Source organism: Lepidothrix coronata, unplaced genomic scaffold (genome assembly GCF_001604755.1).
Source record: "Lepidothrix coronata isolate B3197 unplaced genomic scaffold, Lepidothrix_coronata-1.0 Scaffold129, whole genome shotgun sequence".
Taxonomy (NCBI): domain Eukaryota; kingdom Metazoa; phylum Chordata; class Aves; order Passeriformes; family Pipridae; genus Lepidothrix; species Lepidothrix coronata.
Window position 1 is genome coordinate 2,152,344 of NW_016690309.1, and position 22,816 is coordinate 2,175,159.

General features: G+C 40.7%; 1 protein-coding gene across 3 annotated transcripts in view; it reads left to right on the plus strand.

Annotated features, from left to right (window-relative positions):
* SCUBE1 (signal peptide, CUB domain and EGF like domain containing 1) overlaps positions 1-22,816 on the plus strand; it is a 173,853-nt gene that overhangs the window by 89,279 nt on the left and 61,758 nt on the right. For 2 of the 3 annotated variants that reach the window (XM_017826686.1, XM_017826687.1), the window contains exons 6-8: positions 5,408-5,524; positions 7,993-8,082; positions 21,690-21,806. In XM_017826686.1, the coding sequence (XP_017682175.1) occupies positions 5,408-5,524; positions 7,993-8,082; positions 21,690-21,806 (324 nt within the window). The remainder of the gene's footprint in view (positions 1-5,407; positions 5,525-7,992; positions 8,083-21,689; positions 21,807-22,816) is intronic. The other variant, XM_017826688.1, reaches the window with a different exon arrangement.

The window sequence follows — 22,816 nt, forward strand, 5'->3', positions numbered from 1 at the left end:
TGAGATCTCCACTGTATAAGCATGGTGAGATGGTATCAGTTCCCAAGTACAAAGTCAAAAGAATCACCTTTGATTATCACCAAGGAATGCCACAGGATATCACACAGCCTGGTTTCTGCAGGGTATTAAGAGGTTACACAGGGCCAAAGGCAAAAGCACAGAGAAAAATTGCATTTATGGTAATTTCCATTCCCAGTGTTTATCAGAAGTGAACATTGCGTGCTGGTAATTGCAGTGCAGCATCAGCTACATTGGTGAAGTGGGAGAGGATGTTTATTTATGCTGTTTGTTATTTGTTTCCTCAAACTGTGTATTCTTTAGGAATTTCAGTATCCCTTTTCATACTGAGATGGTGGCAGGAGTATGAAAGCCTTTTCCAGAACATTATTTCTAAATGCCTCAAGGTTTAATAGAGTGAAAAACCTCGATTTATTCTGTGCCCCTGTGGTGTTCACATTGTAGCTGGAAGTATAATGAACTTCTGCTGACAGACCTCTGAGTGAGTTTTTCAAGGCTGCAGACCTTACTTTGGAGTGCACCAGCCCCTAAACCCACAACACATTCTGCAGGCATGTTGCAGAGTTTCATTTAAAACAACTACTTCTGGCCTTCACAAACACAAAATGGCCACATAGCCTGGGACAATAACTGTGAGATTACAGCAGGCTCTTTATAAAGGTCTAGTTCTGAAACCAAATACTGACTTTTAAAAAAACTTTTTCACAGCTGACCATTTGAGCAGGATTGGCTTAAACCCTGAGCTGGAGTTTTGCAAGTGACAAGATTGTCATTAAATTCTAATTACATAATCAGCATCTGATCATTTATCACCTCATGCTGATAAGGAAGGCACTCTTGGTGTCTTGCTTCATTCACTGTACATGATGGTCAGTGCTCATTGAACAGGCTTGTGTTCAACATCCTCCTCTCCATAATTTAGTGTCATGCCTCTCCTGCTGCACAGCATTTAAACCTTATTGTGAACCTGAAATTTTTAATTTCCTTGTGGGTTTTCCCATGATACTCATTACTGTAATATCAAAGTACTTTGTAGGCGTTGGCAGTGTGTTTTCAGAACATTCTTGTCAAGTTACAAAGTGCTGCTTTGCCTGTCTTACAGATGGGAAATGAATATAAAGCTGGTGATGTCAGAGCCATTTAGGAGTGATAGGAGATGAACAAGAAACACACAGAACCCAGCTCAGCATTTACAGCACTTTGGTGTGATCCCAGCCGAGCTCCTGGTGGCTCCAGCTGTAGCTGCAAATGCCATGGAGGAAGGAATATAGTATCAGTAACCTGTACTAGAAGGGATCCAGGTGACCTGCCAAGCCCTAAGTAGGAATTCCACGGCGAAGGCAGAAGTAGATCAGAGTTTTTAGGGCTCTGTCTGAACAAGACCACTCTTTCTTGACAGTCCATCTCTGATTTGCTCCTCACTCTGCAGCAAATGGGAAAAGATGCCCAGCTGTTTCCCCAGCCCTGACCTTCCCCAGCTTCCCTGTGCGCTAAATGGCACAGGAGTGTTTTCTGCATTTGTCAGTAAGGAGAGGGATCATGATAAAAGAGATCTGTGGACAAGAAGTCTGGGATTTTGCAGCTTCTGAGTGCTTAAGATTGCAGCCTTAGTGGTTTCTTGGTGTAAATTTGAAGGATGCCATTTCTCAGTTGCCCAGCATGCTGAGAAAACAGTGGGACTGAAAGGGACCTCAAGAGGTCATCCAGAAAAACACCAAGATCCATACATAATTCCTCAGATGAGCTGCATCCTTTAGATCCAAAACTTCAGTAATCTTCAGCTTCTGGTAGTTCACTGATATTTCTGTAAAAACTGCTTTAATGGCTTTATTAGAAGAATATTATGTTTTGTCAGTGATTCTCATAGATACTTGCTGGCAGCAGAAAGAAGAGACTTCAGAGTAGTGAATTTGGTTCCAGATTATATTGAGAAAATATGAGAATTTACCTCCTCTTTCTACATCTGTGTCCGTGAGAGATTTTAGGATCCTGCTCCTGAGCATGATTGCATTAGAAATTTTTGATAAACTGAAGATTTTTTTCCCCCAAATATGAGCAAACCAGGACATTTTGTGTTCATCTCTTTATTAGCTGGAAGTTGAAAAAGTAAGAGGAAACCTACAGCAGATACACATGCCTGCAAGTTGCAACCTAAAAGAGTTATAAACAAGTAAAAGACCTTCAGAATGTTAAAAATCTAAAGCTATACTAGAATAAATAATGTAAGCAATGTTGCATGCACAGCTCAATCACATAAAAAAGAGAAGCCCATATATTAAGGTAAATTATGTATTTAATGGCCAATTTAGTTAAAAAGCAGTGCAGTTTTTAATTTATCTGGAATTACAATGTTTGAATTGTTGCAGAGATCCATTCTACAAAACCATAAGACCTGGCTTGTGACAAATTCTGTGGCATCTGAGCCATAGGGATATCTCTCAGGACAAGATCAGGACATTGTTGTCCCGGGGGATATTTTGAGTTACTGGGTACTAAATGCTGGATTTAATAATTGGCCATGTGTTTTCAAATACTCCTTGTCATGGGCATGTGAGATGGAAGAAACAAAAAAAAAAGAATTCTCTGAAACCTCAGAGAAGCACTGGAAACAGGATTTAGGGTGTAGAGTGAGAATTCTGGTATTTTCTGTATTCTGGGGAGTTTAACCATCAATATCATTATCTAGTGGAATATGTACATTAATCCAGACAGTTGTTTCTTGTCTTTCATCATCAAAATGTCATTTCTAGACTAGTCCATATATATTTCTATGGATGTAGGCTCTGGTGTCTAAAGCAATGGTGCTACTCTGGTTTTAAATCTGCTATGTGGGAATAAATATGTCTGAGTTCTAACAGATAGGTGTATATTCTCCTTTGGTTAAAAAAAAAAACCTTTTTTCCATCTCTTTTATTGTGACATGATTTATAATATTTTAAGGTGATGTGTGTCTGTCAGAATTTACCATTTTGCCTCTTTTTGTTTGCCTCTTGGATTTCATAGACTCTGAATGAGCACACAGTCCTTTGCATGGCTGCAGAGTCCAGATTAATCAGAAATAATTTTTAAAAAGAACACTTTGGGAATTCTCAGTAACACTGCTTTAATTCTTTCTGACAAAAATGGAGTAGATCTGGATGTCCATTTGCTTTTAAATAATTACGATTTTCTTCCTCTAAGCAAGAGAAACTTCTCACCGTGTCACTGCCACGGAATTAGGGCTGGAAGAAAATCGAAATGACATATTTTACAACTGGATTTTGTACCAATTTCACCTGCAGGGCTGTCAAGCTCCAAAATTTTGGCTCAAGTTGCTTAAAATAAATAAATAAATAAATTGTAGTCTAGACAGAAATTCAAATCCTTCAAAAACGTGATTTACTAATGTTTGTAGGAGACAGGAAAAGGAACTGACCTACATCTGTGTTCCCTGACTGGGTAGAACAGGACCCAGTAACTTTAATATACAGGGAAACTATAAAAGAAGTGTGTGATTCTGCAGGGTTTACTATAAATGCCATCAGTCTGGATTTTTTTTTCACAGACAAATATAGTAAGGAAAAGTTCCTCATATTTACATCAGATATTTTCATCCCTGCCAGCAGAGGCTTTCAGCAGGGAATGCCAAAAATAACCACTGCAGTCAAGTTTTTTAAAATATGGGCTTTGTTGCTGATTGCACTTTAAAAATCTCAGTAAAAATACTGAAATGTATTCAAACTTCTGGCATAAACAAGACCTTTAAGTTAATTTGTGATGGCATAGAAACATGGAATGAAACTCCATGTAGTCCTAGAGGCACATGGGGTCAGGCAGGAGGGGAGGAAAGGTAGAGGAAAATCACTTTACCTTGGATTAGCACAAATCAAAGATGGGAAGGTTTAAGAACAGAGAATTGACATAAAATTTTGTTTGGTTTGCATCAAAAATAGAAGCTAAAATGCTGCTGTGTATTGAAGGGAAAGAAATGTTGCAGAATTATTTGTTTCAGGTGGTTTGTTTGGGTTTTTTCCACAAAAATAAATGATTAATTAACCTGTAAAAGTGGAAGAGGAGAAAGAATGCCTGAGGGTGGCTGTTGCTTAGGGGGATTTTTTAATGTAATTCCTTGGAAGTTTAGGATTCTTACAACTTGGGGTATGTGAGTTCAGTTCCCTCCTCTGTCTGATGGGACTGAACCCACAATTCCCATTTCCCAGTCTAGTGCACAAACTGTCAAGCTCCAGTAAGGGAACATGGATCAGGCTGCTCTCCACCTTCTGCACTGGCATTCCTTGCAATTGGATAGATATTCCTGGAAAGTGGGGTGGGAATCCAGGCAGGCTCTCTCAGAGATTGTTCTTAGCCCTGGGCACCGAGGCTGTTCCCTCTCTGTCCCTGAGCAGCACAAGGATTTTATTCCAAGTGTTCAGTGGGAAGGACCAGGGATGCACCCGTAGTGGCCTCAGGTCTGTGCTCACCTGAGAGATGGACAATTCCTGTTGTAATCTTTGCCAGACTTCAAGGACTGAAGTTGTAAGCTCGTAGTTCCCACACCGGCAGGAGGCTTTAACGGGAATTCTGTTGGGTGTGCTGTGGTGGGTCTCCCTCAGTTGCTTTTCTTAGACCTGTTCCATTTTAAGCCCAGTATTTCAGTGGTTACTGAGAGGGACACGACAGCTCAGCACTGAGGTGCTCACACTAGAGGGGGGAAATCTCATTTCTAGGCACTGTGACTGAAAATTCCGGTCTACTCCATTTTCAGAAGGTGGGATTAAAGCAGGGTCACTGAGTTCAGTGGGAAAACAGATGAGCTCAGCCCTCTTGCATTAGATAGAACCTCAGTTTAGAGACAGATACATGATTTTCAAACCCTGCTAACCATTATCTTGGTTTTAGTGTATCTTGCAATTTGCTTCTCTAAATTTTCTTAAGCTAGAAGGAAAATTCTGCTAAGACCAATGTGAGGAAGTTCCTTCTGAAAGCAGGAATCAGCATTTAAATTACTGTAACATTTCAAAACGAGGAGATGAAGGGGGAGCAAACGAGAGATGCTGTCTATAGACTTGAAAATATACATGTGTATTGGACATGAATTTTAGGAAGAGGTGGAACTGGGTACCCACCCCTACTAAAATTATTAATACAGATAGACTGGGGAAAATATAGCACATGCTGTGATTTTTCTCTCTCCACTGCAAGGATTGAGGTTAGGACAGGAGACAGACATAAGGGAGGGGGGCAAAAAGCAGAAGAAGCACAGAATAACTGCAAACACAGAATGTTATGTTGCCTCGTGTCTTGGTATGTTACTGCTCTTCCGTGTTCCACAAGGCCCTCCAGACTAATTGGTTTCATTGTCGTTTTATTTATATATACATATATACACATTCATTTGGGGCTTAACTAGTAACCTGTAACTATGGGAATGGAGGCTGCCAGCACACCTGTGATGACACAGATACTGGGCCTGTGTGTGGTTGTCACCAGAAGTACGCCCTGCACTCCGACGGCCGAACCTGCATCGGTAAGTCCTGCTCTGCAGCGCCTTTTATTTCGTGCTCCTCACAGAATACTCGTGTCTACACCTGTGTGTGTGTGTGTATGTGAGTGGGTGTGTTTGTACCTCACAGGGGTTCAGCACCACTGCTGAGAGAAGTTCCTGCTGTGGCTGAGGTCACACAGTGCTGAGAGAGAAGCATTTTGTGCATGTTCTGTCAAAACGTGTGTTAATGAAGTATCCCCTTTGTTACTCACGTGCAACTTTTGTTTCTCTTCATAACTCTATTAGTTGTGCAAGTTAAAAGGTGTAGAACGTAATTTTTGAAGTAAAAAGGTGTAGAACATAATGTTTTAAGTAAAAAGGTGTAGAATATATATCCAATGAAAGTTCAGTGCTTCCCTTCACTTCCATGAGTCAAGACTTCCTTGCACAAAGCAAGGTTAGGAAAACGATCTTCTTTTCTAAGCTGTTATCAGGGAAAATTAGTCATCAGGATGTGCCTTCTTCCCTGTTGTATGATTTATGATTGTAAAAATTACAATACCTGTAGCGAGTAAGTTTTCATTCAGAATATCATTAGGAAAAAAGCTGTTCAAGAGACGGAGCATCTGGGGAGATGCCGTGCAAACATTTATGGTTAGAAAATGTATTATTTGCTTAATGTCATTTCTTTCCACTCTGCTTTAAAAGAAAAGAAAAAAGGATATTTTTGCGTAGTGCAAGTTAACATTTGAAAATTCTTGGTGACGGATCAGAGTCTAAAATCCATAATGGTTTTCCCACTGGTGAGGGCTTTGAGAGCAGGTTTTATTGAATGGATAATTGATCTTCTGTTTATTATCGTTCACTAATACCCTTGGATTGATGTTTTATTTTGTCCAGCATGTAAAAAATGATTTGAAAAGCTGTGTACACTGCACCTGTTTTTTACTTTTTTTTTTCCCATTTTTGTAATGTAATACATACAACTCCATGTTACATTCCTTGGTCTTGTGATGTAAGTCACATATTACTGCCTGTGCTGATTTTCGTCCCTCTAAATAGTTCTTTCTCTTAGAATACTTTTAATTTTTTTATTTCTTTTTTTTTTACATTTTTATTCCTGCTTTCTGGTGATGGTTCCTGATTGCCTGTCTTGTCTGATAACTGACGTTTATTAATTATTTACAGAGAAAAAAAAAAGGCAAAACAAAACAAAAACTCAAACAAAAGCCTCTATTGCAGCCTGATCCCATCTAGAACTTGTTAAAAACAAAACAAAACAACTTCTTGTTACCACTCAACCATGTAGTGTTGCCACAAACAAAACCTGCCAGCCTCCTCCTCCTCCTCACCTCAGTGATTCCAGTGTTTGCTGTCTTCAGTGGTGTATATTTTCCAGGCATCACTGCAAGAATGCAAACTTCTGCAATGCCAGATAAATACTTGTTGACCCTTTGTCTAACATATTTTGTCTTCGTTTGCTTGACTTAACCTTTTATCTTTTTTTTTTTACGTTTGCTGCATGTGAAAGTCCCCACTTGCATTTTTCGTTTTAGTTTTCCTAATCAGCATTTCCCTCTTCCTAGAAATCATTTTATTTACCCAGCTGCTGCTTCTCCATCGCTCTCCTGTATCAGAAATCTTTAATTTTATTTCACCTACTGATCATCTCTTCCCACACTTGTGACTGTTTCTGTGTATTTCTAACGAAGCATAACCAAAGTCCTCATCATGCTGTATGAAACTCTTACATGCAGGATATCAGAGACCACCTTGTCAAATGATCTTTGATGCCATCTTCTTGCTCACTGCATGCTTCTAAAATTACTAAACCCTCTTCTTGCAACATCTTTCCTAGCATTGAATGTTTAGCTAGTAGTGTTTCATAGACAAGCAGGCAACCAGCACTGCCCAAATTGATCTTTTTTTGTGTTTGTTTGGTTTGTTGTTTGTTTATTTTTTGGTGTTGTTTTTTGTTTAATTTGCATGCTGGTGTTTGGTTTCTCCTTCTCTGATGTGTCAGTGTGTACAAGACTATGGTGCATCCATCACCGGACTCTTCTTGCTCTCTCTGTCTGTCTTAGTCTTAGTCTTAGTCTTAGTCTTCTGCCTGCCACCTTCAGATCTTGGTGCCACCATCAGCCTGAACCACAGTTTGGTAGTTTGTTTAACTAGCCTTCCTGAATTTTAATTTTCATCACTAACACCTCTCTGGGGCACTCATGGTTAGCTGTCCTCTTCTCCAGTAGGAATCCAGCTTCCTGTGTGTCGTTAATTACTTCACAGTCGACCATTCTCCCTTCTCACCCTCTTCCTTCCTCCTCTCCCTGAACACCCTGTAATTTTTTCCTGGGGTCTCAAAGGGAATTAACTCTCTAACGGGGATTTAGTGCTTTCATGCCTTGCTTCTTGGCTTTGGCTGTGCCATGCCAAGAAACTGTCTTAGGCAGCGGAAAATTGGGCTTGTGATTAACCAACTGCTCCATGTTTGTCCCTTACTTGTGTTTTAGAGAAGGATGAGGCTGCAATTGAGAGTTCTGAGTACAATGCCACGTCAGTAGCTGATGTGGACAAGCGGGTGAAACGGCGGCTACTTATGGGTAACACTTTTCTTCCACTTCCTTTGTTGTGCTCTCACTTTTGTCTGTATGCGTGTTGGGGGGAGGTTCTCTTTTGGTCTCATTTGGTTTTGGTCTCCTTTGGTTTTGGTTTGGCTTGTTGTTTTTTTGTTTTGTTTTTTTTAACCCGACTTCATCTGTGTGGAAAGGTCACCGATTTTGTTAAGTTCTCATCTGTTGTACAACTTCATTTCTTGTTTTTAAACTTCTTTTTTTTTTCCTAACGCTGCAGCTTTTAATGTTCAGTTTCCTCTGCATAGAAAGAAGCTTTTGCCATTAACCTTACTTACCTTTTGCAAGCTACTTTTTTACGTGTGGTTTGTGTGTTTGTGTGTATGTGTTGCTGTAGGATTCCTGAAAAACCTCCTGTTGCAGACCTGCCTGTTGACTTAAAAGTCAATGATGATGATGATGATGATATAAACCAATGTTCTATTACATATGTGGTGTTAAATGAACAACTGTATTTGCCTAATTAAAATTTCCTGTGCTTTTGATTGAAGTGTAAATATTATGACTGGAAATTCATTTATTTCCTTTGCGCAGCTGTTTCAGTAACCACTGAAAGATCTTTCCCTAGTGACTAGTGAGCTTCTAGTATGTTCTTCTTTCAAGACTGAAGCGTGGCTTGTTCTTCCTCTGTGTTGTTGGAGCCCGAGAGTGGAAGGGAATACGAAGTGCACTGAACAATGAGGATAATTCTTTAGCTTCTGCTCCCGGTTAACCCATTGCACACCCTCGTGCTTGTCTTCTTCGTGTTCCATTTATGGCTCTTAGTGAGAACAGCTTTTTGGGAACAGAGAGGGGAGAGTGGCTGGACCTCTGCCAGACCCTTTCCATGTGACACAGAGCACAGAGCCAGCAGTTTGGGGTTTTTCAGGTGGTTTATTTCTCTGTCTTTTCCAGTCTGATGCCCTGCTCACCACATACAGTTATTTCCACTAGGTTTTAAACATAGTGAGCATTGGCGAGATGGACCCATTTACAAGACAGGCATTCCCCACCCACAGGAGAGCTTCTGGCAGGACAAGATTCTGCCCTGTTCCCTCTGGGTTACTATTTCATTTCTTAAAACCACTGAGTCCTTTGGAGAGGGTCCTGCTGGCCTCTGACAAGCTCAGCTCTGGCTGTGAGTGCCCACACCTACCTGGAGTGACCACCCCCAGGAGAGCAGAATATTCACTTTGAATATTTAATTGGTTACTGGGATAATAGATGCAGTAGGTTACAGTATTTATGAAATTTCCATGTCACTTGTATCTTGCCACCCATGACAAACCATCCCCTCACCAGCAGGACAGCCCCTGTGTTGGAAATGGCACAGTGTTATAACTCTGTGATGGTAACAGATGACAATATTGAGGGCGAATATTTTCCCTCATGTGAAAACCTGGGGGGCATATATCCCTTTATTTTTAGCTTATCCATGCTGGTTAATTTGCAGTTAGCTTGCAGACCTAGCAAGTGAGCCACATCAATTTATTGTTTCATGATACACTATTTCAAGTCATTCGAGCTAACAGGAGCTGTGAGGCAGCTCATCTTGCTTTGGAAATGTGCTGTTAGCACTTTTAGTTATAATTTCAGGAAGACCCACAGTCTCACAAGAAGTCAGGGGGGAAAAAAATGTGCCCAAAGGCCTCTGGACTGCTGAAAATGCAGCCCTATAGTTGTAACTGGTGAGTTTGCCCAATCAGAAATGGTATGTACAGTACAGTGTAGAGGTACTGAGCAACATAATGCACTGTGTTGATGATGCCTCACCCTCTCATAAAAGTAATTATCCAACCTGAAAATAAGCTCACACTGCTTACAAGAGTCCAGGAAAATGGCATTAAAAAGTTTAGCATTAAAAAAAGATTAGCAACAGCCTTCTTAATATTACACCAGTTCTGCAAGTTCCAAGCTTAACACAGACTATGGAAATAGGTTTAGGGAGATAGTTTAAAATCCAGTTTGCAAAACACATTGTTTAGCTCTTCATTAGCAGGTATCACCCAAGAGCTGAGAGTGATTCCTTAGTAAAACATTAACTAGAGCAGAAAAGAAATTCAATTAGTGAGTGAAATCTGAGTGGAGGGCTTATTACTTAGGGACTTCTCTACTTATTTATTTCTTCTGATTTCTAATGCTTAGAATTGATTTTTTTTTTAATGGATCTTACTCATTTCAGAAGTGTAGTGGCATTTCCATGAAATTCCAGGTGTCTTCAGATGTTTTCTAAACAGCTGGTTTAGCAAGTACTGGAAGGCTCCTCAGGAAACTTTTTTTTCCCCAGCTTTTCTAAATGGACTGTGATTTTTGGCCCTCCTGCAGGCAGTCTTGGGAGAGCAGGAAAAGTAGATGACTTTATGTAATTTTAGTAGTCTAATGAAAGATGCTTTCAGTTGCAAGTCCTGAGCTGGTAATTTCTAGTCCCCTGTCATGTGCTGCACACTATTAAAATGACTATGATCTGTATAACCCTTAATATCAGCCAAGATATTATTAATAATAGTAAGATTATTAAATATTCTTATTTATTACGAATAATTGTTAAGAACAAACTCGCACAAGATGATTTTAGGAGAACATTTTGCTGTCATTTTGCTACACCAAGACTGGCCACCTCCATGTCTTGGGCTGATTGTTACAGGGGCTGTGTCCCAGTCATGGTGTGGTTCGGTGACTTGGGGCTAAATTTAAACAGAGCAAAGTAATAAATACACTTTCTTCCTCCCTGCTAGATGCATTTTTGTCTAGGTCTTGTGAGGCAGACAAGAAACTGGTCTTCTCTCATGACCTACGAGAAACTTTCCTTTGGAACCATCCAGCGATTCCCAGGAATTTCCATCCAGCTTTTTTCATAACGTTTGGAAAGAGTCTGTGGATTAGGAAAGACATTCACCCTGCAGAAGGTCACACACCCCCAGGCATTTAAAACCAGAGCTGTACCATTATCTGTAAGGTCCATTTACACCCCCCTTGTTGCAGAACACCTTGCACTTGCTATAAACCAGTAGGGCACGACCAATGTCTTCAGGTCTTCTTAAAAATCTGGTATATCTGTCTTGCATCTAGTTGAGCACTGCCTTCTGCTCTTAAAATTATGTTCAAATCTCTGTTTTGTGTGGTACAACACTTTTTTTTTTCTGAAAATATTCTCTTTGACCTTCTCTTTTTTCCCTTACCTTCTTTTTCCTTGGGAACCTCTTTGCCACAACTGTTTTTCCTGTCACAGCATCATAGCATGAGACTGCCCTACCTGGTTAAAGGAGCCTAAATCTAGCATGAGTTTGAAACACAGTGTATCCTGCCCTGCCTGCCTGTCTGAAAACCATTCTAGTGTGGGCACACAGCTTTAGAAGCACTAAATTTCTGCTCAGCCCTACTAATACACATATCCCCAAAATATCTAGTCCTGTGTCACACCTTCAGCAATGGAGGTTGCTTTTATTCATGTTCCCATATCTCTTTTTGCTGTTGCAGCCCTGGATAGAACTCCTAAGTCAAACAGCCCCACAGTGTACAACTGTAAAGATGAGTCATCCTGCAGTCCAGCTCCTTATCATTAAATAAATTGTAAATTTATCAAGTCTCGTGGGTTTAACATCCTTCTTGGCCACTGTCTTTCTCTCAGAAAGGCTTCAGGGGTTTTATAGAGCTATTGTCTGAAGCTTTCTTGTACACAGAACATGATGTTACTGGACACAAAAGTAGAGTTCGTAGCACCAGTTATGCCACTGGGCTGCCTCATTGCAATTAAATCAGCTGCTTACAAAGGTGTGACAGGCAGCTCAAAACTTCCTCTCTGAGGAAGCAGAGCTGTAAAACTGTCTGGTGTTAAGGAGATAATGCTTTGCTCTTTGGCTACTCTTTACATCAACTCTTAGAACCAAATAATTTTATGACCTATGTTTTTATATTGCCTTTAAAAATGCAGTGACTTGTTACAGTGCCATCACCACAGGCCTTGCCAGACTGCGTGAGGTGTTGTAGCAACACAACCACGATGTTCTGTCCATGGTCTTACCCTCTGATCAGCTCCTTTTGAAGACCCATGTCTCACTGTGTTTCATTTTCCTTCTTGTTCTCTTTAATAGTCAGATGATCAGGTTCATTTGGGCTTGACCTCAGGTGACTTCAAAACAACTGCCAGGGCTTTGTTCATCTTCCTCACCTTCAATTCACCTTTTCCATTCTTTCCAGAGATCACTGTTACAAGAACTCATGTTGGCAATAGAATGTTCTTGCTCTGGTTGTAAGGTCGGTTCCTTCTTGTCGCACGAAGAGAGTTTTACAAAGTTCTTTTGGGTGTAGCAAAGAGCAACAGGACACTGAGCCCATCTTGAAGTTAAGGGAGTACAGTAATTTCCCTGGCATGTTTAGGGGAAGCGTGATGGTGAAAATAACAGTCATGCCATTGCTTCCCATGTCTTCAGAAGGCCAAACTCTACCCAGAAATTCACTCCATGAAACATGTTCGGCTCATTTTGTGCCAGAGCAGCTTAAGATTTTTCCAGTGGACACTGACTTCTGGGGTCATCAATGAGGTTATTTGCAACCTGCATCAGAAACAGTGATGCAGTTCTCTTCCCTTGAAGCTGTCTCCCAAGATCCCTACAGATTATTTAATGTCACTTGATCAGCTCTTTCATCTGGTCTCGTGCCTCCTGGAGGTACCTGGAAACATCAGCCAAGGTAACTGTGTTCATCCTGTCCTGGCCAAAGCTGGTTTGATTTCAGATTTTTAGCCTAGTACCTACAAAGGATTTTAATGAGCTGCTCATATCATATTAAGAAAAAACCCGCAATTTGAGCTTGTCATTGTGCCCTGCAGCATTTGCAGCAAAGGTAAACATTTCAGCATCTGTTACATCAAGGAGGCAGAGAGCTTTACAACTTTAGAGCTTAGGTTTACCCATTTGAACCAAAAATGGCACTCAGCTTCATGTATCTTGAATCACCTGAGCTTAATAATCAGACATTATCAGATTATTACACCAGACATCTGATTATTACACCACAGTTATCTAAGGATTAGGCCACCCTATTCATCCTGGACACCAAGCATGCTTTTGTCTGGAGCACCTGATTGCCTCAGAAAGGTACCTGGTTATGGCTCTTTTCCACACCAAATTACCTCTGCAGGTGACAGGTTGTGTCAACTGACTGTTAGTGAGCAGAGGTGGAACCATCTGATGTGAGCTGAGCACACTCCCCAGGAGCTGAGGACAGCAGGGCCATCTGAAGCACCATCCTTCCTTCTGCACTTGCCCCTCACAGAGGCTCCCAGACTTCATGCAGCTCTAACCAGAGCATTCCTCCACATTCCCTGTTTCCAATGAATTAAGATCCTCCTCCAGGTATCTTGCATAAGGTAGGGATTGCAGAGGGCACACACCCAGTGTGTGAACTTCATACTGATCATGGTGGGAGTAGAAAGCAAGGTCACTTATTGGAGATGTCTTGTCCCTGTGCACATCCACACCATCAGCCACCCTTCTCCCCTTCTTTCTCTTAGTCCATCTGGAAATTCCTGGGATTCCAGACCTCAGAAGAACTGATGGTGTGGGACTGTGTGGTCTTAAGGCTAAAAAAAATCTCAGGTCTTAACTTGCAAGGATCTATGCCCTGTATGAACACGCACATGAACAGCCGATAAAAAACTTCTAATTTCTCTGGTGTGCAGGCTTCTTTTCCCTTCCACCTCTCCATGTGACACTTGAGGGGGGGGTTAATCTTTTTACTGAAGACCATAAGCTTGACAGAGCAGCAAGGGGGTGTTATGGCTTCTGGATTTTGGAATCATAGAGTAACTTGTGAATTTTCTAGTCCCTTGTGTCTGTCTGACCTAAGCTATTGCTTCCTGCCTTGTGTTTTGTTTGTTAGGAATTTCAGGACTTAATTTCATTGAATCACTGTTTTCTCTTCAGCGGAGACATACAGCTCTTACTCCATTACAGGAAAATAGAATCCACAAAGTTAACTAGAATTACAAGAGTCTCATAATTAAATTTATTTTCTCCTGCCATGTTTAAAATGATGGCATATCAATATGGAAACCTTCCTTGTATATCCTTTCAGGCATCCAAGGATCTCTCCTCTGGTGATTCAGTGTGAATAACTTCTCCAAAATCAAACCTCTCTCTTGAAATACTGTATAAACCACACGGTGATTGTGTAGTTCATATGGAAATCCACCATTTTCTGCATTTCAGGCCTGTATGGTAGAACCATATTTCGCTTCTTTTCAGCTCAGGAAAAGGAACTGTAGAACAGCAGAACTTACTGAAGCCATGCATTCTTAACCTAAAAAAGAATCCTTTCACCTGATGAGAGAGTTTTCTGTCAAAAGCCCTTTTTTTGTGAAAGTAAGTTTTGTGGGAAGACTCAGGTTTTCACAGTGCTTTTCTTTGCAATGATCTTCAGAAATAGGGAGACAGGATGTGCACAGGAGTCTCGTTAGGACACTCATTTGAAAGGTGAGGAAATGATACTTGAAGGCCCTTTCTCTGTGCTTTGCCACCCCTGTTCAAGGGAAATGTTGGTCTGTAAAGTCAGACTAACTCGTTATTGCCTTATGAAGGTGTTCCACCCTTAGGGCCAGTATTGACAACCAATAGCCTGATAAGGGCTTGGCATTCTTCAGTTTCAATAAACATAAAAGCATAGAAAATGTGGTTTTCTAACATGGCATTTAACGCCCCGACTACCAAGCATTGGAGTGCAGGGTGTTACGAGCTCTGGTTTGCCACTGGAGGATTTCCACAAGTCTTACGTTGTTTGATTCCAGTGTGAGTTAGAAACAGACTCTGCAAGCTTCATTTTTGGTTTCTTTCAAAGTGGAATTTTGAAGAGTTTCCAGGTGATGCTACTCCCAGTTTTCTGTCTCAAAGAGGAGGGAGGTGGACAAGCTGGTGTTTGTTTTCAAGTGGTCTTTCAAAGCAGTTAACTTCTATCACAGTTACAGCTTGCCAAGGGTCAGTTTAAGCCAAGAGCACCTTTTCAGTCTGTATTTTAGTACCTGGCTTTGTTGTGCTGCCTCCCAGGACTCTTTCCAGTTACTTAAAATACGTCTTTATTTTTCTGAATGGCTTTTCCCTGACTTAGAACTGCTCACTGACAGCAGACCGAGCGTGTGGCTCTGTGTGCATCCCAAACCTCTTTGTGCTTTAATCAATAAAGAATTTAAAGCGTATAACTAACAGGCATATTGCTGGGAGGCTCCCTGACTCAGTTACTGACTGTGAAACCAAGACCTTGCTTTAACTCCTTCTGTCAGTTCTACTTTGCTGTATGAAATCATAGCAAACAGGGGGAAGGAATCCCCGAGGTCATTCATGCATTCTCTCTCTCCCAAGGGCAGGTCCTTTCATCTTGAGTTATCGTCACTTTTATTCACTGGGTTTGTGAATGGTGTGCTATTTCCTGTAAAAATCCCTTTTCTTCATTTCTTTGCTGATGATAAAGACTCTGACCTTATCCAGAATTCCTGGCAATACCTTCCATTGTTTTGCTTCTCCATTTTAAATGAAAGGATTTGTCCAAGGTCAGGAGATAATGCTCCTTGGCAATATTCAGAGCATTTCAGTTTTGCTTAAATACAGCTTCTCTGGGTAGAATAGACACCACAGCTCCTAGTGCTAATTTTGAGGGACCAGACTGGACTCACAGGGTGCTTATAAAACACCTGATCCAATCTATCAAGTGATGTTCCCTAAGTATGTCACATTCCCTGAAGAGGAATCGATCTTCACACATTCCCTATGTGGCAGTGCAGAATTCTCATCCTATTTTCATGCAAATAAAATTCTACCAATCATGAAATTGCAAGGAAGTGAGGAGACAAGCATAACGAAGGGAAGAATTCCACATCCTGCAAGTTACCCTTTCTGTCTCACCTTTTTCATTCCCTGAATATGAAGCTCTTTCAGTTCCTCCTTCATCTGTTCACAGCTATTTGTTTCATTCATTATACTCCTGTGAATGCTCTTTCTCTCCCCTTTCAGCATCACAGAGCAGAATTTGCATGAGAATAGCATCGTTCTCCCTTAACTGAAAATTGAAATATTTTAGTGGTGTGTTTAGTTTTGTTCCTGTGCTTGTTTGTCCTTTGGGTCCCTGCTTGTTCCCTGATCCCGTGGCACACAGAGCATGTACTGCCACTTGCAGTAAAATTCCCTTTATGGATGGCAGCAGCAGCCTTACTGTGTGTTCCCTGTCTCATGGCTTTCTTACTCATACTGAATATTCCCTCTTACTTCAAGGCAAGCTCAATTTATAATCCACAGACTACTATTTTTTTTAATTGCCTGAGTGGAGTTTTAATCTCTTCCAAGTCTCAGGCTTTCAGAATTTGTGTATTTTTGGTCAGAATTTGAGGGGGTTCCAGAGTGTGGGTCTTTATTCAGTTAGGACTTTTATCCAGTCCTGCAGTTCACCTGCACACAGCAGTGATGCCACTAGTGGTTCAAATTGTTTCTGTATGATTCTCTGTATAACATAAAAGTTAAGAGGTGGAGGGTACTGTGAAAACCCAGTGGAATCCTGGTGTAGGTCCTTATGAGGGCCCTAAAATGCTGCAGTGATGCAAAGGATGATTACAGACAATGGCAATTCATGGTTTCAGATCAGATCTTCTCAAAAGTCCCAAAGCCATATATTTGGCTTTCTTTAACAGATATCCTTAATCTTTCCTCACTTGTTCAAAGTTTGTGTTTCCCTGTGAATTAGATGCACAGAAATAAACACCTTTTTATCTGCTTACCATAGGTAAACAGGTTATCCCTTGGTAGGGGCACAGCAGCAGTTTACAACAGCTTTAGTTACAGCACAGCTGCTGAGAAACCCTTCTTGCCACTCCAGTTTCCAGGCAATATTACCTCAGAGGCACCTCTTTAGGAAAAACTGGTCTGAGGTAATCCATACACCTCACGCTTTCACTGGCTAAAGCAGTGAGTGCACTAAAGCTGATATTCCTCTTGCAACATTTAGCCTTCGGTTACATCAGGATTGACTCCTTCGTGTGTCTGACCCCTGAATTTCAGACAGTTATCTGAGCATAATACACTGTGTTCATGTGCAAAATTCAGACCAGGTGCAGGAGGAGATACGGTTACACTCTGAGTACTGTCACTCATAACTGTGCTTGGACTGTGACCTACTCGACAGGACCTGATAGCTCCTCTGAATTCAGGCTCCTCCATCAGGAATTCCTCTTTGGCTAGCAGAAAAGTTGACTCGAAACAAGCTGCTCTAGGATGGCACAGATCACTGAGCTTTAGGCTACTGCAAATGAATTCCAAATAAAGGCCTTTTGAATTGCTGGTTTGCTCTAACTTGCCCCATGGTCAGTGTTAGCACTTGGACAATCCTGGGGGAAATAGCATTTTTCCACTTCCACGTCTTCCTTTTGGCTGTACTTTCTGCTCACCATGTCAGAAATCTGGCAAACTTAGAGAATATTCTTTGTTTTGGGGGGCTGCCATCTCTTTTATTTGCAGCCTACCTGTTGCTGCAAAAAATCCTTTTCCTCTGCCTTGGGACAGGAACTCAGTCCAACCTTCCACTCTTAATTCAGAGATGGCATCTGCTCTCTTGTTGTTATCTGCTCTTTCCAGTCACTGTGTTATGATCAAGAATTAGAAAGCAAATAGGGTTTTCTGGATCCTATTGACTTCAATTTGCCGTGCTGGGTAACAGAAAAGATCAGGTTTACCTTGTCTGGTCTCACAGACCTGTGTAATTTTGTTCTGCTTTGCACCATATCTCAGTTCCTGTAAAACTGGTTTGGATCTTAGTTCAGGTTGAACCAGGCTGCCAAAAATGAGTAGGACAGATTTGCTTGATTTTGACCAATACCCTTAAAATCACATCATGTTCTTTTGTTCATGAGATAAATTGAAGTCACAAAAATTGGCTTTATTAAATAATTGGCTACTTCAAAAAAAAAAAAAAACAGCAACAACAACTCAGATTGAATTAGAAGCTTGTATTTTAAATGGTCATGTTTACTTGTTTAATAAAAGAAGCTGAAAATCAGGCTTTCAGAAATGTTCTCAAGCCATATCCCATATTGCAGTATCCCATAGTTACTGTTTTTTTCTTATATATATGTACATATCATGGTTAGAGCAGTAAATATCCTAATGGAGTAAACCTTAGGTAAAACATATTGGTAATGATTTTAGTTATTTCTTGTCTATGGATCCACTGAGCAGATTGTTCCCGAATTAAGAGTTTACACTGGAAAAACACAATGTAATTTCTCCCAGACTGCCTTATGTAAATAGATGTCCTGTTCTTTAGATCCCTTTTTCTGTCTGAATATTCTGGTAGGAATTCAATAAGGATGTAGATGGGGCTACAAACATCACTTTAAATTAACAGCAAAGTCTAATTGTTTTGAATTATGAGCTTTATCATAATTCAGAGGGAATCTAAATGTCAGTTCCATGACACTGCTTTACTTGTGTCTTCCAGTTCTTTTTCTGCTCCCTCATCAGAATAAAAAAAAAAAAAACAAACAACCCAGAAATGTGTGAAAAAGTTTGGAACAAACAAACAGAAAATGCTAAAATGCTGAGGTTGTCTTTCCCAGAGGAAAAAAAAAAACAGAGAAAATGGTCTGTAGGATCAATATCACCGTGAAGGCCTGATCCAATTTTTAACATCTATTTTTTTCCCTTCCCCAGTGTGATAAAATGAAAATAAGAAGTAATTTTTGCTTCTGCTCTTGTTTGAGGCCTAAAAGTTGTATTTGCTTTTCAAATATAAAGTTTGAGGTGAAGAAGGAGTTGAAGTCCTTACACCAGAAGCACAGGTGGTCATGCACTTGGGTTTGTGTTGTGTATAGGCCTCAGCTCTTCTCTTTGATGTGGCTCCCAGGACCTCTTTCCCACATTCTGCTATTCATGTTTGCTTTCTTTTCCCAATGTTTTCTCGCGACCTTGAGTTTAAGGAATGTCATCAATACATCTCTCCAATAATCCAAAATGTTAGAGGTACTGTCACATGTCCTCCTGCTCACTTGGGTCTTCACTCTGTTAAAGAGTTTGTCATGTATGAAAGTCAGAGTCACTAGGAAAGTTGAAGGGCATTTATCCCTTTCGGTTTGTTTTACTAAATCTGTGTGAAAATAAGAAAAGCTGGCTTGATTCCTTCTATTTATATGTAGAAATAACTCTTGTTCACTGAATGACCCTTACCCTATAGATCCAGTCATCCATGCCATGGGAAAAAAGAAAAATTGTTGTGTCTATTCATTTTCACTGGATGTCATCCAGAAAGCAGAAATATTACTGCTTATGTTCATCTTGTGCTGATGAACTACAATAAGGGGGTCTTCATATGCCAGAGTTAATCTGTTAACATAAGATTTACTGCTCTTTGCAGTGCCATGCCAAACCTAATCTCCAGTGCCTTTTCCTGGCTTTTAACCTTTACTCTTTACTCCTGGCAAATCATCCCACCCTTAAACTGTAAAAAATTTGAAATTACCTGAAAGGTTTTTCCTTCTCTGAAAGATAAAATTATTTGATATGTTGGCCTACACGTGCACACACACAAACAAGTGGAAATGCCAGCAGAAGAATTCTTCAAGCAGTAGTTTTAACCTCTTAAGTCTATAAAATAGTCCTTCCCAGAGGAGTAAATGAAATTCAGAACTATATTGCTTTAACAGTTTGGTTCAGGTCCTGCAGGTTGTGCCTAAGGTGAAAAGAACTCTGCCTGAAAACAAGGAATTGCAGCCTCAGCTCCATTACAAGAAAAACATTTGTTAGCTGTGCCTCCTGGCAGTTATATGCAAATCTATTTGAGTACTAGTTGCCCTTTCTAATAAATATTATTATATAGCAAACATTGCATAAAAATCTAAAACCTATCCAGAGGAGCATGTGTGAGGGTGTCTGGACTCAGAGTTTTGTCCCATGCTGATAATGCAACCCCTTGCTTTCAGTTTCTTTTGTGAGTGCCAGGAGCTCATTCCACAACTGATGTAGAGAGAGGCCTGTGCCAGTGCAAAAAAAAAAAAAAAAAAAACCAAACAACTAAAAAACTCAAAAAGAAACCAGTTACACTTTTTTTTTTCCTGTTTTAAAGCAGTGAAGTCCCTCCAAAGGGCCAGTCTAAGTTCACCTTGAGGACAAAGCGGAGGCTGCTTTAAAATAAAAAAATCTTTTAGTACTAGTCAATTAAAAGATAAAGCCTGTTCTGTTCTGTGTAAATAATTTTTGATCAATGTACTGTTCTAAGGCAATTCCCAATTAGCATATCCTATAGCTTATTGTCAGACCCTGTCCACAGGGTACAATTGTGACACAGGCTGTGAATATTCAGCAATAGGAGTCTGTAAATCTGAGTAAGTAATGACAAAGCCTCTTTAGGGAAGGAGGTGAGCTGAGTAGAATAATGGAAATCTTGGGGGGCAGTGGGGTATTTTAATTTAATCAAAGCCAGAGCAACTGAAAAAGATACTATTAAAAGGACTTGCTCTCTGAAGTAAATACTTTTCAGATAAATGCCCAGTTCAAACTGACGTGCTAAATTGGCATCCTTACATCCACTCTATTCTGTGGATCAAAGCAAAGTTAATCATTTCACTTGCCTTTTATCTATTTTATGGATGTGTTTGTGAGTGTGATGTGTGAGCTTGTGCATGTGTAATGCGTGTGCATGTGCATACGTGAGTGGAAATAACGGCAATGAGGGAGGGGTTTTGCTTTTTTTCTAACGAAGTTGAAGATTTATTTTTTTTTTTTAATGTAGTGGTACCTCACAGTCACTGCCCACTGTAGTAAAAGCTCAGAAGTATTGCAACTTTCTCTTGCCTGTGTTTGCCCAGCCACCCTTCTACATACTACAAGCACTGGGAAATTTCAATGACACAGCCTGGAATGGGTTCAGTGACCTCAATTATGCCCTCCCACCCACTCCAAACTCCTTTCAATTTGCAAAAAGCTTTAAGTGGACAAAACCCAGATGCCTTTTGCTTGTAGTTCAGTAAGAACAGATTGGGCATGTAGATTCTTGTCAAAGTGATATATGTAGTTCATTTTCCATTAACTCCTTCTTAACTAAGGATTTTCAAATTCTCAGTTCCAAGCCTAGCACGCTGCTTTGCTTTCCACTGTTTTTAGAGTTCATTATGCCTACAACATCATTTAAAAGTGAAGCCCGAAATGCCTCAGCTAGACATTGACTGATACAAAACAGGCAGAAGGTTTGGTTCTGCTTTTAGAGGCAGTCACTTTTTTTTTTTCCCTCTTTTTAAACTTATTCCATGCGTAATAACCCATCCCGTTGTCTAAGGCGGTGGAAAAGTAAATATAATAAGGCAAATCTCTCCTGGGAGGAGAAAGAAATCATGACCTGTGGGAATGGTTTCCCAGCCCAGAGCAGTACGTGGGCCCTGACGACCTCGCGGGCTCGCTGCGGTTGCCTCGCTTAAACTTACATCGCTTCCAGTGTGTTGTGACGCTGTAATATCCCAAATATGTTGGGATGCAGTGATATCCCAAAGAGCCAGTGCCTCTCCCCTCCCCCAGAACATCTCATTACACTCCCTCTCTCCCTCTCCCTCTCTCCCTTTCTCTCTCGTCCTGCAGAAACATGTGCTGTCAATAACGGAGGCTGCGATCGGACGTGCAAGGACACGGCGACAGGGGTTCGGTGCAGTTGCCCAGTTGGATTTACCCTGCAGCCTGATGGGAAAACGTGCAAAGGTCAGCCTCTGTTTGCTTTGCAATGCATCATTTGCCTTCAGTGCTTCCAGTAGAAGATGTAAATATCAAGTTATTTAATCAATACTTTCAAGTTGAGGCAGTGCTGGTGTAGGGATTGCAGTTGAGTTCATTCGTTTTCTCACCCCTTATTTTTCTGTGTGTCCCTCCCAGCTCAAAATATTCTGTGATTTCAGTCATTTTTCTTTCTGTGTATCAGAAGGTTTTATTACTGCAAAGAAATGAGATGCAGAGGTCAAGCTGTTTTGAGCCGAGCAGAGGTTCAGAGGAACAACTCTGGGCTGCAAAAAGCCTTTAGTTTCAAAGGATATTCTTGTAAAACTGCAGTCATCTAGAAATGTCTGAATTTGTCTATTGGAAAAGCAAGTTAAGATTCTCAACCAATACTTTGTTACCTGCAGATAATCAGCTGGTTGTTACCAAGGGAAGACAGGTATTGCTCAGGAAAAAACCCAGGCACTTGTCCGTTTGTGCACCTTCAAACAATAGCTAACAACAAAGGAAAACCAAAATAACATTTCCAAATGCCCAGGTCTGAACCACGTGGCTGGTGCTCAGGTTTTACTGTTCCAAAGGCAGCACAAGAACCTCGGTGTTTTTTGTCCTTTGTGGGTGTGTTAATACCGAGGTCAGGGCAAGAGGGGACAGAAAAGAGCATCTGAGATCACTGTCAGCGTCTGTTCCCAGTTAAGGAGACAGGGACAGTTCTCAAATATCCCCCCAAAATCACACTTAATGGCATGTGTGTAGATTTGGGTACATGTTAGTAAGGACCAGGCCATCCATCAACCATTGTCCCATCTTCCTTTTGAGCTTCCTTGCCAAGGACTCAGTGATGGACATCCAGGAGGACATTGCATATATTCTTGTCACAGAGAACCCTTTTTATCACTCAGTGACTTAGCATAAGCTGACCCAACTTGCTAAGAAATTATTATGACTCTTTTTTCCTTCAAAATACCCAGAAATGTCAGAATATCATCAGTCCAGGG